General features: G+C 28.7%; 1 protein-coding gene across 3 annotated transcripts in view; it reads left to right on the top strand.

The window, feature by feature from the left end:
- LOC145297488 (ral GTPase-activating protein subunit beta-like) overlaps positions 1 to 7,859 on the top strand; it is a 198,968-nt gene extending 191,109 nt beyond the window's left edge. For all 3 annotated transcript variants that reach the window (XM_080143373.1, XM_080143372.1, XM_080143371.1), the window contains 4 exons: positions 133 to 384; positions 2,553 to 2,709; positions 3,246 to 3,362; positions 7,466 to 7,859. In XM_080143373.1, the coding sequence (XP_079999499.1) occupies positions 133 to 384; positions 2,553 to 2,709; positions 3,246 to 3,362; positions 7,466 to 7,583 (644 nt within the window). In that variant the 3' untranslated portion in view covers positions 7,584 to 7,859. The remainder of the gene's footprint in view (positions 1 to 132; positions 385 to 2,552; positions 2,710 to 3,245; positions 3,363 to 7,465) is intronic.
- Positions 7,860 to 15,855: the final 7,996 nt, after the last annotated feature.

The following is a 15,855-nucleotide window of genomic DNA, read 5'->3' as shown; positions in this document are numbered from 1 at the left end:
GTTTTTGTTGTTTTTTAACATGGGGAAATTTTGGACAAGAACCAAAATGGATTTAAGAATATTTGCTTTTGTTTTCTTCATTTTTTTTTATTTTCTCTTTTTCTTTTATGAAGATCCTTTTGTTTTTTGTAGAAAAATCTAATCCAACTAATATTGCTGACAGAATTTCTCTTGGACCTGATCTAAACTTAACAAAACCAAAGTCTCTTGGATTAATTGGAGATAAGAATGGTAAAGAAAAAGAAAGTCCTGGTTCTCCTCCTGAAATTCCTGTGATACGTGGAAAAAAATATGGCCGACACTCGTCCCTGGCTATTGGACCAGACACACGCGTCTACGTTGTGTGGTTAGAAAGTTTTGAAGATTCAGACAATTTCCCTTCAAGTAAGTTTCAGTATCTTTGGATTATTTTTCTTGTTGCGATGAGGTGCCGCTGACATTTTAGCAGTCCTTTATTTATAGAATTACGTTTCTGAATTTAGATGAGGATTGATTATTCAGATTATTTGGATTCTTCAGACTCCTGTTCTCATGTTGAGTGTTATTTGCACAATGCTTCGGTCAATGATCTTCTTCAGGTATATCTTGTCAAAGTTGAGAATCTTCCTGTCAAACTCAGGAAAGAACATGGCATGATGGATAAAGTACTTGGTAAAATTCAGTTGTAAGTTACACTCTTCTGGAGATAGAAGGTTCAATCCTCAGTGTGAGTGACACTCAAAATACAATTGTGATTTATTTAAAACTTCTACCCAGTCAAGACTGACAAAATGAGAGATTCCCTCATAATACCCCCACAACTTATATCCCCAATAGTAGCCCCCTACTTCAAAGTGGCACTGTGCCTTGTTTGGGATGAAAATTGAATTAAAATAAAAAAAAGAAAAAAAGAGCATGCTATCACTCATGGATTAAATACAGGAATCCGTTTAAAATTCCATGCAGATTCCAAAGTTAGAGAAACATTACTGAGTTTGACAAGAAGGAGGTCAGAGGTTACATCATCTGAAACATTGTGAAAACAACACTCAAGAAAATGCATTTTATCGAAAAATCACAAATGTGTTAACTGTTCCTTGTGTTACTCATTTCATCCACGATCATCTCAATAGGGGTCAGCCTGGAATTAAAGTTTCACAACAACCAAATAAAAAAGAATATTATTGATTTTGAGTAAAAATGATTTAGCTGTTGATGTTGCCTTCTCTTCTGCTAGCAGCAGAGAGGAGGAGGGACATAACTGGGTTACAGACATAGACTTAGCCCCTTAATTTATAATCAATTCATTTTTTACACATGCTATGTGCTCAATATTTCCTAACAAACTCTACTTCTCTCGTTCATCCTCTCTTCTCACTATTTGATCTCACGTCCACTTCTAACTACGTCAGGTTGAAGTGACATCAGTGTGCACATGCTGACACTGTGACCCTAATTTCCTGTCTGTCAGTTTTGCCAAGTCATTAGATATCTATTAGTGAACGTACCCTTTATTATTTAACAATAGCCGACAAGAAATTCATTTGATATAATTAAAGTGCTTTTGTTTTTTTGTTTTAATTAAAAATGGGTTTTTAGGACCACATTTGTATTTAACACTAGCACGATACCCGACATTACTCAGTCATAAAATATGCTTAAATATTATATTTTAATTTATGCAGATTGAATTTTTTTTTTATAAAGCCAATTCTTTATTGATTATTATATTGTACCCAATATATTTTGATTTTAAAAGTTAAAAAGAAAAAATTACTTGGGTGCCATTAGCTAAAATTGAAACCAAAACATCTTTCCAGCAATATCCACTGCAATATAAAAACAGATGGATATCAAAACTTTAAAAATTTACACACTTAAACACATAAATGTATATTTCTATATAGAGGCGCATTTTTAGTCAACTTATGTCTGCCAAGTTCTAGTTATTTTTACTGGCTAAAACCCAAATCAAAGTTTTTCCACAAATCCGAGTCTCTTATATATCAAGTTTCAAGTATGTAGACTAAAAATTGATAGAGCAGTTTGATAGAGAACATTGCTCACACAGAGAAATTCACTTATTTTTATATATAAAATTGTTGTTTTTTTTATTTTTTTTTGTTATAAAATGTTTTTCTTTGCTTTTGCTTAACTACGAATTATTGTCACTTATTAGAAAATGTAACACTTCTGTAGTTTAAACTATAAATGAGAATTAAATGTTACCTTATGTAAGAATAAAGAATAAGAGATATCTGCTGTGAAGCATGTGGACCATTTCATATGTTGAGCACTCGTTTTTCGATGAAAAATTTTTATATGTGGTAATGCTAAATACAACTAAAACGAATTGACTGTTTTCTTTTCCACTGAAAAATTTGAATGCTTGTAGATTTTTTATATGTGGTATTCATTTGCACATGAGCACGATAACTAAAACGAATTGAGAAAGTTGAATTTTGATAGCTAAGAGAAAGCATTGGAGTTGAGTTTTGTTATTGATTATTGTGATGATGATGATATTAATTTCCTTATTGGATTCAATTTTTTTTTTTTTTTTTTTTCTCCAGGTGATATGTTATGTTATACAAACACTGGACTAGAACAACCTGCTGGTAGTACAGGCAGCTCTTCAACCAATACACGCACTCAGGAAATTTTTGTTATTTTTATTCATGCTCTGCAAAATGGATTGTTTAGAGTACGAATGCAAGGACAAACTAAAAGGTTTTTTTTTTTTTTTTTTAATGAAATCCTCTTCTACTCCCCCCCCCCCTGATTCCATCTTAATTAATTTTTATTCTCACACTATCTTTTGGCCACCCTCCCACCATTCTATCTCTTCTCCTCTCATTATTCTTCTATCTCTCTCCCTCTCCAACCATTCTTCTTTCCCTCCCCCTCCAACAATTTTCCCTCCTTTTCCCAATACTCTCCTATCTCCCCCGCTCCCAACACTCTTCTATCTCTCCCACCATTCTTCTCCCTCCCCCTCTCAACATTCTTCTCCCTCCCTCTGTGAACACTTCTCTTTCTTCTCCTCCCACCAATTTTCTCCTTCACTTTCTCATCAATCTTCACTCTTTTCTCTTTTCAGCAGTCTTCTTTCTCCTCTCACCATTTGTTTCCCCTCTCTCTTTTTCTCTCCTTTCTCTACCTCTTCTATTTCTCTTTTTCTTTATGTATTCACTACTTTTTAATGACATAAATGTCTTCATTTATCCATCCTCTCTCTCTCTCTCTCTCTCTCTCTCTCATTTTAGAGTTGCCATGGCAATACCTCTTGTAGATGGAATGGTAGTCAGTCGCAGATCTTTGGGAACGCTTGTACGGCAGACAGCAATAAATATTTGTCGACGAAAAAGACTCGAGAGCGAAATGTAAGTACAAAATAAGCAAAGTCTACAAATGATTTGCAATTTTTTTTTTTTTTTCAGCAATCAATAAAAATAATAAACGCAAAAGAAAAAAGTATGCATCACAGCAAGAACTTTGCAAACACAAAACCTTTAAAAGTTCTTCTTTAGTTAGTCCATACATTACGATTTGAAAAAGACCAAATAAAATTTTTGAATGCCAAACTGCTTAAAAAAATGGCCGATTTTACAACCCTGGACAAGAATATGGGAGTGAAATCCCTTTGATGTAGTGTCGCTTTCTAATATCATTATAATATGTAATCATTGTTATAATGGGTATAAATGGTGAGAAATGAATTCATAGTAAATTTTGATGTGCAGCAGTTCTCCACTGAAGAGAAAGGTCATCAAAACGTTATGTAGAAAAAGGGACCTTTTCAAAAATGAGAAGTTAATAAGAAGTAATAGATACTCAGAAAGTAATATTGTGTTACATAGTTCAATACAAATAATAAAATTACATTGTAAGAGACAATCTTTAATTTATACATTGAATTCAATACCTCTTAACAGAATGTTCTTTATTTTTTGTTTTTTTTTCTATATTTAAAATGCAATTGACAGTATTTTCATATAAATGTTAATGAACTCATATTTGCTGTGTGTTAATAATTTTTCTGTCCCAAAAAGTAATTTTTTGATACTATCTAGAAACATCAACTTTATGAAAACATATTTGTTCATTAAATTTATTTCGCATTGCATGGAATTTCCATGGGTCATGCTAGTTGTTAATAATTTGACATACCCTAAAGTTGGCCACAGACAATTGCCAATCAACTGCTTTAATGGACCCTTGATGAAAAAAGAAGAGGTACAAGTCCACAGTTCAACTTAATATCTTTGATGTACATACCAGCCATATTCCAAAAATCATGTAAATTGATCAAGTATTTTATATAAAGAAAATCAGTTTTCAACAATCTTAAATGGTTGCTATGAAATCATTAGTATTACAAGGCTGAATTTTGAATTATTGTGGGGTTATTTGCCTTTATTTTTTCAAGATGATGACACGAAATAGTCCTTTTTTGCTTACTCATAAAATTTTATTTTCTTGGTTAAAAATAATATTACTTGATCTATTTATGTGATTTTTGGAATATGAGCTGATCATTCCATGACGGATAGATACAAGATAAGATTTCAATGTAAGAAAAAAAGGAAAACTAAAAAAAATGAACTGAAAGCAGATAATTGAGAGATTTGATCACAACAGGAAGAAGCTGAAGTGATGCTATGGATCAAAAATCATAGTATACTTTGACAACGTCATGCATCGCAGTATGTGAGCGTTCCTAAATTTACGTAAAATCTGTAAGGATCAAATTTCATTTGTTAACTGATTTTAACAAAGAGAGATAATTCCTGCTATTTTTATGTAATTATTTTTAATATTTATATATAATTTATTTTTGATATTTTTATATAATTTGTTTTTTTAATGATGTCTGGCAACATTTTGTGCATTTTAGAAATTTGCGAGCAAATCTCAAACTAAATTTATCATTAAATAAAAAGTGAGCCAAAATTTGTAGATTTCTAGTTTTAAGGTCGACATTTGATTATGTTTGGAAATCTTCTTGATGAACTTTTATAAAAGTGTGTCTGGGACTCCTAAAGCATCCCTGGGGACCTTCCTCCCCACTTTTATAGCATATTTGGTTCAATTTGCTGGCCATACTGTTTCTTACTTTGCTGTCGGAAGTTTGACTGAATGCTTAGGTTCATGTCCAGAATTCACCTTATATCTTAAATAAAAAAAAATATTGTATGATGCATCTACAGAAATGTCATATTCCATGTAAATTGGTCAAGTAATTTTATTTTTATAAAGAAAATAATTTTTAAGTGATTAATGGGAATTTTAGGCATTACAACATAAATCTTACTAAGAAAAGCAAATTTTATGAGTAAGATTGGCATCTTGAATTAACAAGAGCAGGTAACTCAATTTAAACTTACGAGACCAGTTTTGTAATGCCTACAATTTCCCAGTAATTGCTTAAAATTGTTTAAAATGATTGTTTTTATAAGGTTATAGTCAGCTAACATACTTCCAGCATGGCTGCTACCAGAAGCGGTGACAAGGCAAAACGGTTTCTTCGCTTGTTTCTGTCATTCTTGTATCTCCCTTGTGCATGTACTCTTTGTCATTTTTTTTTTATTATTATTACTTAATTATTGAAAAAAAATTTGGGGTCTTATTTTAATTGCTTTTTTTTTTTTTTTAAGAATTATTAAAAACATTTTTTGATCTTTCTTTTTTAAAAAAGAATCATGAGAAACATTTTTAAAACTATTTTAGGAATATTATGTATTGGATACTTTTTTATGATGTTTGAAATTTTGATTTCAATAATTTCATTTTTTGTACTTTCATAAACATATTTATTATATAAATTCAAATAAAAAACTTGTTTTTTAAATTTAAAAACAAAAAAGGAAAATGTGTTTTTGTAATTCCATAAACATAAAATTTCAAATAAAATAAAAATTCTAAAAGTGCAAAAAAAGACTAATTGTGTAATTTTCATCTGTATAATTTTGTTAGTTTTTATTGTATATTTTTCAATAATGTCCTTTTCTCATATTTTATTTCAATAAATCGCTTCACAATAGAAATATTGAAGAACAATTAAAGTGAAGGAACTGATTTGCCTTATCACCACTTCCGGTAGCAGCCATGCCGAAAGTTAAGAAGTGCATTAGCTGACTATAACCCTTTATAAAAATAAAATTACTAGATCAATTTATGTGATTTTTGGGATATGATGTTTTTGTTCTAGCACCAGTATGTATTCCAGAAAAATTATTTTGTTTTTTGATATAAGGGGAATTCTGGATAAGCACCAATGTTTATGCTGAATTGTTGGTTCTTGCCAATGATTAAACATAGATATCATTGTAGTTCCATATTATGCTAGGATTCATGTAGAGATAAGAAACTAACTATTGACATTTTTTAAGAACTTATATTATGTCACATCTGTCTCGTTCCTTCCTTAGTCAGAGAAAAATCTGTTTTTTGTCCCAAATTCACTCATATTTAAAAAAACAAAAATAAATAAAAGTCTGTATATCTGTACCCATGACGAAACAAAATATCATTTTCAAAAATGATGTAAATTAAGTAATCTGATTTTTATAAATGAAAATCATTTGTAAGCAATTAATGTGATTTTGTAAACATTACGACATAAATCTTGCAAGGTTGAATTATTGTTGAGTTATATCCCTTTGTTTTTTGTGCGTTTTAGATTATTTTCAAAATAACGGGCAAAACAGCCGCTCTTTAGTTACTCATAAAATTTGATTATCTTATTTGAAAATAAGACCACTTGGTCAATTTTTGTAGCTGTTAGAATATGGACAATTGCAACACCTTAAATACCAAAATCTGATGACGAAAAAAAAATTATGAATTTTATGAGACAACAACTGTTCTTTCAAGTAAAGATAACGTTCAACCAATGACTTGCAAACTTTCAAATCTGGCCTAAGTAACAGTCATTTAGCTTTTGACAAATTTCTTTCACTTCATTAAAAAACTAAAATCTGCAATTGTTCATAAAATACTCTATTGATCATCAAAATCGATTGTAGTATGATGGAGAAACATTTGAACAATAAATAGTTTAAACTCAACACAGCAATGTCTACACTGTCCAATTATTTAATTTTTTTTGACAATGTTTTAGCACGTTGCATAGCATTTTTCATGAAAAAAATTTAAGTTTTTAGATTTTTTTTAATAAATAATGATTTTGTAAGTTCATCCATTTAAAAAAGAAAATTTTAATAAACTAAATGTAATTGGATCACTGAGTACTTTAGCTACAATGATAAACGAATAATGTTCATGTATGGATTGGAATGAAGTAGAGATGAAAATAAAAGGTTTTAGAATCTTGTGAAATAAATTAATAAAATGGAAAATTTGTTTGCAAAATGATCGATTAAATATTTAATTATTTTGTTTTTGGAAGACATTTTTTAAAAAAGGAAAGCAAAAGTTTGTATTTTTTTACTAATATTTTTAACATTTTATCCATTGTCTGCAGGTACCAACCACCTCATGTGCGTCGAAAGTTAAAGATACAAGACATTGTTAATAAATATCGCAGCAAAATGACAGCCCCGGAATTTTATGCAGCAATCTTTCAGGATGTACCAAAATGAGGATGATAAATGTAATTGACTCGTCCATAAGATCACGAGCAGCAGGATCTCCATGTTTTTTTCTTCTACTTTTGTTTTCTTTCTTTTTCTTTTTTTCTCTTTTTTCTTTTACTTTTTCTTTTTCGATTTTTTCTCTTTTTTCTTTTTTACTTTTTCTTTCTTTTTCTTTTACTCTTTCTTTTTCACTGTTCCTCTCAATTCTTTTTTTCATTTTTTAAAATGTTTTTTGTCGCTTTAAAAGGAGACAAAATTTTGCAATAAGAAAAAAAAAACAAATACTTGCTATAATTTAAAACAAACTTTTCCTTTAAAAAAATCTAGTATGCTGGAGATGGCATAAATATTAAATGTGATATAACAATACCCCAGAAATGTCAGACTTCCCAGCCCCTTGAAAATATCTAAGATGTATGCATCTGTATGTATGTAGGAACTTTTGTTTTTTGCTGTACTTTTAAATGAAACCGAAATTATTTAAAAAAAAAAAAAAAAAAAAATGAGAATGCAATGTATTTTTACATGAAACTGAAACTATTGGAAAAAATGAGAATGTGATTGCCTGCAAACTCAAAACACAAATTGTGCAAAAAAAAAAAAAAAATTGGGTTGAATGGACATAAGTCAATTCTGAGATCTAAAATAGTCATTTCTTTGCAAGAGGCACATTTTAATTCTCCCATTTTTTTTAGTGTATTAAATATGCTCCAAATGCTGAAAATATCTGGTTCAATAATGCAGCAGAGGTTAAAAAAGAAGGATTTTTTTAGTTTAAAAGCGAAATAGAAAAACCATGGCCTTTGAAATTTTGCCTTAAAATTTTAATTCAAGTCTCAAATTACTATTTGCTAGTTTAAGGGATTCAAAATCACTTTAAATTTCAAACATGATGGAAATGGATTTCAAACATTTTTTTTTTAATTTATCAATATCAAATAAAATGACTGTATACTATTCAAAAGTTGCTTTAAAATTTTAAGACAAAAGTCAATTGTTATGGTTTATTTGTTCTCATTAAACAAAGAAAAACAGAAAACCTATATTTTGTCAATTGCACTATTGTTACATTAAAGCACCAAAATATATTTTTATTGGAACCCAGTAACTCAAACATTTTTTGTTTTTACAAATTTTTTAATGAATTAAATCTAATTCCTTTTTTTTTTTTTTTTTTTTTACAAAGTTTTTTACTAATTTTTTTCACAAATTAAATGTAAAATTTTTTTACAACCTTTTCAAAATATAAATCTAATTTTTTCCTACTTTTACAAAGTTTTTCACTAAAGTTTTTACAAATTTTTCATTAAAATTTGTTTTTACAAATTTTTTATTAAAATTTGTTTTTACAAATTTTTTATTAAAATTTGTTTTACAAATTTTTTTCAGAAATTAAATCTAATTGTTCTTTATATTTAAAATTTTTTTCACTAAATTTTTTTTGTTTTGCAAACTTTTCACAAATTAAATCTAAATCAAGAACAGATTATTTGAAATATAAATCAATGAATGTTTTTTTTCTCAATAAAATTTTATAATTATTGATTCTTGTTCAGAATTCTTCCTATATTAAAAAACAAAAAGAAAAATCTGTATGAAGTAAGAATATCATATTCCAAAAAATCATGTAAATTGATCGTAGTTTTATTTTTAAATAAGAAAATCACATTTTATGAGTATCCAAGGAAACAAAGGTGTATACTCAACAAGATTTATGTTGTAAGTCCTAGGAATTCCCATTAATCATTTAAAAATGATTTTCTTTATAAAAATAAAATTACTTGAAAATTTACGTGAATATTTTTGTTTCCTCATGGGTGCATACATCTTACAGATTTTTCTTTATTTTCGTTTTTTATTTTAAGATGGAATTCTGGACAAGAACAAAATTTTTAACAAATCATCTACTTTATATTGTGATTCAATTTTTCAACACACAATTGGCAGAGTGGAAAAAAAAATTTTTCCATTGGTTAACCAGCACAAATGAATCATGATGCTTGACATTTTCATTTAAACTTCTATTAAAGTCAAAAGTCACTCATTTTATAGGCTTGAAAAAATTGCTTTAAAATTTTAAATGGTCACAATAATATATAAATACAACCAGGCATTTTATCTTTTATTGAAAAAAAAAAATGGTTGAAATCTGTTTACATTCTTGTCTTCAAAATTTTAAAGTGATTTTAAAGCCCTTAAACTGACAAATAAAAATTAATTTTTGGTTTTAAAGTTTTAGGTCAAGTATTACTTTTTCTTTTTTGCTAATAACCCAAAGAAAAGCAGTATTTTTTTTTTTTTTTTTTTTTTTTTTTTCGACTGTACCCTTGTATCATTGAACCCTAACAATTTTTTTCATCATTTCATCAAATGCAATGATATTATTTAACATCATCCAACGGCAATAATTTTAATTATTTCATAATAAAAATGTAAAAATTGACTATTTTCTGCATAGGTGCTTTGCAGATTAGTGATATTATAAATCAACGCGTTTCAGATGAACATATTATTACTTGCATGTCATGCTGAAATTAGTATAAATTAAAAAATTATTGTATGTTTTAATTTTAGAGTTCTCCAGATTCAGGTGGAAGTAACCGAAATCAATCATTTTGATTAAATGATTGTAATTCTGCCATTTTTAAACACAAAATGTCAGAATTTAATTGTACATGAATTTTTATTGAAAATACATCTAGCACATCTGCTGGATCATTTTTTTTTTTCAACATAACATGTAAGTTTGTGATAATGTTTTCACCTGAAATGCGTTGGTTTTAAACATCACTAATCTGCACAAGCTTGTTTATATATTTTTAAGCAAACAATGACATAACAAAGATTTAATTCATGAAAATCATATTTTTAAAGTTGAGAATGGCACAAATAACCTTCATTTTTTTTTCTCCCTCTCTCCTGAAACACTAGCATAGTTTAATATTAATAAACCAGTAATCATGACAATCATGAGATATGGGCATAGAATCTAAAATATGGACGTAAATGAGTGATGGTTGTCTGTAAATGCGTTAAATTAAAAATCTTTTCTTTTTTTAATATTAAAACGAGCAGAAGAAGGAACAAAGAGAAAAATAGATAAAAGTAACGAGTGAAAATGACCTGGGAGGACATTGATGTTTGGCTGCTTTGGTATTATTAGAATGGTTTCGCATGCAGCAAAACTGTACAAGAATATTGGATATTAAGGTGTTCAATGGCTAAACGAGATCTTTGCTTGTTTGGTATTTTTTTTTTTTACTTTTCCTCAAATGTTTTTGTTATATCTGATTGAAATGTTAATGCAGAAAAAAGGTGAAGGAAATTGTGAAACGAAAAAAAAATTGCAATATCAGATTGTTTTAAGGGATGTAATTCAACTGTTTTTATAGTTTAAAATACTCTTGCCATGAGGAATAAATTTCATAAATTACAAAGTGGTGTGGAGCCAATCGTCTAAATGCTGGACTCTGATTCCTGATTATAAACGGTCAAACTTTAACCCCTAAAAAACCTTTTAAGATTTTCATATTTTTTTAATTTGCAAATAAAAGCTGGCAAGCAGCCATCTTGATGTTTGCATAGTTTTGAGATGAGGATTGATAAATATTTTTTTTATTATTTCGATTGTTCTTAGATGTTTTTTCTCAACATTTTCACCAATGTAACCTTCGACCGTCTTCAGGTGCATTCACGCAGGATGTTATTGGTGGTGAATGATGAAACATAACCATTAGAAATTCAAAATGCAAATAGCGCCAAGGCTTTTTTTTTTTTTTAAAGTGTGAATACACCCGAAGACGATCGGAGGTTTCATCGTGCGAAACGTTGTGAGAAAAACAACCAAGATGAGAACAATAGTTCAAATAATTAAAATAATTCATTTTAAAGACTAACTTTCAAGAGAAGATAACTCAGTCAGACTAATTATTTAGTTTAAACGGATTATCTTCTCTTACTAATTACAACTAAATTTTTCTTTGTATTCAAAAAACAATTCAAATAGTTATTTATTTACAAACTGTTTTCTGAGAAAATTTAAAAATCTTGATTTTTAAAAAGCAAAATATTTTTTATAAAAATGCAGAATATTTTTCTCAACAATAACAATTCTACATAGAATTTTATTTGCTATAGTTTTTTTTTTACTTAGGAGTCACCCCTTATCAAGGCCCAGAGGCCACTCGAGGATAAGAGTTAATAAGTGTACAGTAGTCAATGGGACAGTGACGTAGTAATTATTAGTAGTGTAAATTTGGTAAATTGGATTACGTAAGGGGAATGGCTCATCAAGAATTTGTTTACATTGGACTTGAAGGCGACCATATTATAGTCAGCCGGAAAGCAGGTGTGCAGTTCTAAGAAAGAAGCTTTGTTCATGGAATCTACGTTTAGGTTTAGGCATGGATAAAGAGTGGGGGAAATTATTGATAGTGTTTTCAGCTAGACGAGTGTTTCTCATGAATGTTTGGCGAGTGGGGGGGAGCGTTATTGAGGATTATTGAAGTTACTATGTTAATTAGATAATTAATATTAATTAGATTAGGATTATGTTAATTAGATAATTAATGTTAATTAGATTAGGATTATGTTAATTAGATAATTAATGTTAATTAGATTAGGATTATGTTAATTAGATAATTAATGTTAATTAGATTAGGATTATGTTAATTAGATAATTAATATTAATTAGATTAGGATTATGTTAATTTGAAATTTAAAAAGCATAAATCTAAAATACCGCCATCACATAACTAATGGCTATTTCTATATGCAACCAGACCAAAGTGGCTCCTCCAGAAAACTGGTTTTCCTTAACATTTGGCCTTGTGCCACACCTTGTTGCAGTGGGAATCAATCAAATCATTTTACTCTAAGTTTCATCTTGATTTTGATGCTTAAAAAAATGCACAATCAAATAAGAAGAAATGTATTCTTGAAGATTGTGTAAATTGTTTAAAAATTCCAAATCATGCCAGACAATCGACATCCTACAAAAACTGAGGATGCTCTAAACAATGATAGCTAAACTCGTACCCAGTTATAAATCATAGTGCAGTGTTTGATTACAGTACTAGTATTCTCAAATGGTCACCCATCTAAATACTGACCATGCTCAGTATTGCTTATCTTGTGGATGTGACATGAACGAATTTGTCGTAGTGATATACTGTACAAAAAAGTTTCTGATGAAATGTCGGAAAACAAAAGATTAATTGAATGAATATTCAGCAAATGTTAAAGGCATCTTAAAAAAAATTCTAACGTTAAAACTTCCAGTTTGTGGCTTTCATGGTTTGTGTGATCTGCAGTGTTGTTTGATTTGGAAAATAATTATCTCGACTATTATATAAAAGGAACTTTGTGTGTGTGCCTCGGTGTGTTCCCTATGGACTTAAAAACGGCTGGGCAGATTTTTATGAAATTTTACGTGAAGGTATATTATGTGGCTGGTAATGTTCTTAGATAGGTTTTGTATCAGAATAATCCAATGAAAGAAGGAACACGCTATTTTAATCAAAGTTAACACTTTACACAGCCTAACAGTGCATCTGAGAAGTTTTGCTATCACACAAGCTGAAAGGCTGGACATATAATATAAACAGCAGGTCCTTTGATATCACAGGAACACATTCGAAATAAATGTTTCTGTTTAAAGCTTAATTGAAGTATGCTACTTGACTTTTGCATTTTAAACTTTTAATTCAAACCATTATATAAAAATAATTTTATAAAATCAACAGTAGGTTCTCTACAGTGCAATGTAGACGACAATGTATTGTTAACTAAGTTACTGCAAAGAAGTATGTGAAGTTTCCTCCTGATGCACCACGGCGTGTCCCCAATTAGAACAGGCAATCAATCGATTTGATTGCAAAATAATCGATTTTCACTGATTTTGATGGCAATAAAAATATGGGAGTTAATTATTTGTTGATTCATTCCTGGGCAACGTTGGGTCACCCTGCTAATGTATGTATAAAGTTAATCACTATAGCGTCCTTTTCTGCTACCTCAAGGCTTTTGAGTGGTACCTGCATACAGTGCTTGATGCCTTTTCAGAAAGAGCTTTATATAGTATTTATAGAATTGCATGGTTTTAATAGGCAATACTAAAAATATTGATGTTTATTCAGATTAGCATTTATGGCAGCATTTAAAATTAAAGAAAATACAGAAATGCCTGTATGATGTTAAGTACCAGTCATGGAACTAAGATGATAAATGTCAAAAAAATCACGTAATTTAATCAAATATTTTTTTTTTTTTTTTTTTTTTCAAGAAAATGAAATTGTACTCTGTTTCCATGAGGGAGAAAAAAAAGCATCCAATGAATCTAAAGAAGGCAGACAACCCAGATACACATGGAAACTGTCAAAACAATCACTGATTACCTCCCCTTATGTTCTCTAGTAAAACATAGCCTCGTCTGTCATTTATCGGTAAAAAATACCAAATTTGTTTTATGTAAAAAAAATTTAAAAAATACTTGATCAAATTTTGTGATTTTTGGAATATGCAATCTTCACTCCATGACAAGTTGGTACAAGTTTTTCTTCATTTTTGTTTATCATTATAAGTGCCAATCTGATTAAATACCAAAAAATATTATTCTTTTAAGTACTATATATATATATATATATATATATATATATATATATATATATATATATATATATAAACTCGTTTGGGAAGGATTCACACAAGGAGCTACCAAAGCAAAATTCGATTTTTGACTTGCAAAGAAACCCAAACTTAACATCTATAGATTTTAGATTACCAATCAAACACAATTTTAAAAGAATATTCAAGCAGTAAAGTTTTTTATACTCTTTTTGAATAACCGTTGGATTAAACAATACTCAAAACTATGTGCATAGATTTATGTAATTTATATTTATCTAATTTTATTTAATTTAAAACTTAATCTTATTAAGATGTGATCATTCAATCTGAAAATACTATTTCAAACTTATGGCAAAAAACAAAAAAAACTGATGGACAGACAGATCCTTTCAAAAAGATGCGTGGATACATCTTTAAATGCTAATTCAAATGTTCATGGCGAACAAGTCAATTTCTAAAATTTCTTGTGAAAATGCAAACGCAGTTTCTTTTTAGTAAATAATTCTAAAAAAAATCAGATGCATGAATGTATTTTTTTGTTGTTGTCTAGACCTTAAAATAAAATACAGGAAAATTTTTATGATACATGTATCTGTGACAGAACAAAAATAGCATATTCCAAAAGTCATAGAAATTAATCAAGAAGTTTGTATGGAAAGTCTTCTTTTTTTTTCTTTTTTTTTTTTACAATTTTTAGCAATTTTAATAATCAGAACTGATTTTGATCTCGGTTGTTTCAATTGAGTTGTCCCCCTCAGTAGATTGAACCACACTATCCTTGGTTATTCATAAAAATCAAACTACTTGATCAATTTACGTAATTTTTGGAATATGACATTTTCGTTCCATGATGGATACTTACATCATAAAGATTTTTTTTATTAGGTTAAATTCTGGACAAGAACCTTTTTTTTTGGTTTTTTTTTTTTTCCTAAAAAAATGTTTTTAAATTTCCCCTGCCTGCTTTGAAGGGGGGGGGGGTTGTCACGTCAAATTTTGATTTTTAAAATGGTAGATTTTTTTGCCTATTCACCCCAGATTTTTTTTTTCAATCTCAAAAGGATGCAATTGTAATTATTATATTTAAAGTTTAAAGGTTCTTCAAAAGAAAAACTCTTGGCCAGTCACATCTGAATTTATGCAAATAAAAAGTTATGCACCAACCCCCCTTTTTTAAAAAACTTTCTTTTTTTTTTTTGACAATCCGATTTTTACCTCCCTCTTTCAATAAACAATAAAATAAAATGGACCTTTCACGTCCAAGATTTTATGGAATTCAAGTTAAAATCTTGATTATGCTAAACAAATATAATTTATTGTATTTTCAAGCCTCAGTGGCAAGTCTTGTGTAATATAAAATTGTATATAAACATCGGTATATGTGGCTTTGTTTTATTTTGTTGTTGTTGTCTTATTAAAAAAAAAATTGTCATGTTTTTGTTGTTTCTTTTTGCTAATTGTGGCTTTTTTTTATGTTATTTATTTATTTATAATTGATTATTATGTGATATATATATATATATATATATATATATATATATATATATATATATATATATACTAGTTATGGGATGATTTTACTTTGTTCCTCAATTCTCATACAATTTCCAATTCTAAAATTGCCTTATGAAATTGTTTCAATATTTTTGGC

The sequence above is a fragment of the Euprymna scolopes genome, chromosome 18 (genome assembly GCF_053919585.1).
Source record: "Euprymna scolopes isolate OS-2025 chromosome 18, ASM5391958v1, whole genome shotgun sequence".
Lineage (NCBI taxonomy): Eukaryota > Metazoa > Mollusca > Cephalopoda > Sepiida > Sepiolidae > Euprymna > Euprymna scolopes.
The sequence above is the reverse complement of the archived record's forward strand: the minus strand, read 5'-3'. Positions and strand labels throughout refer to the sequence as shown.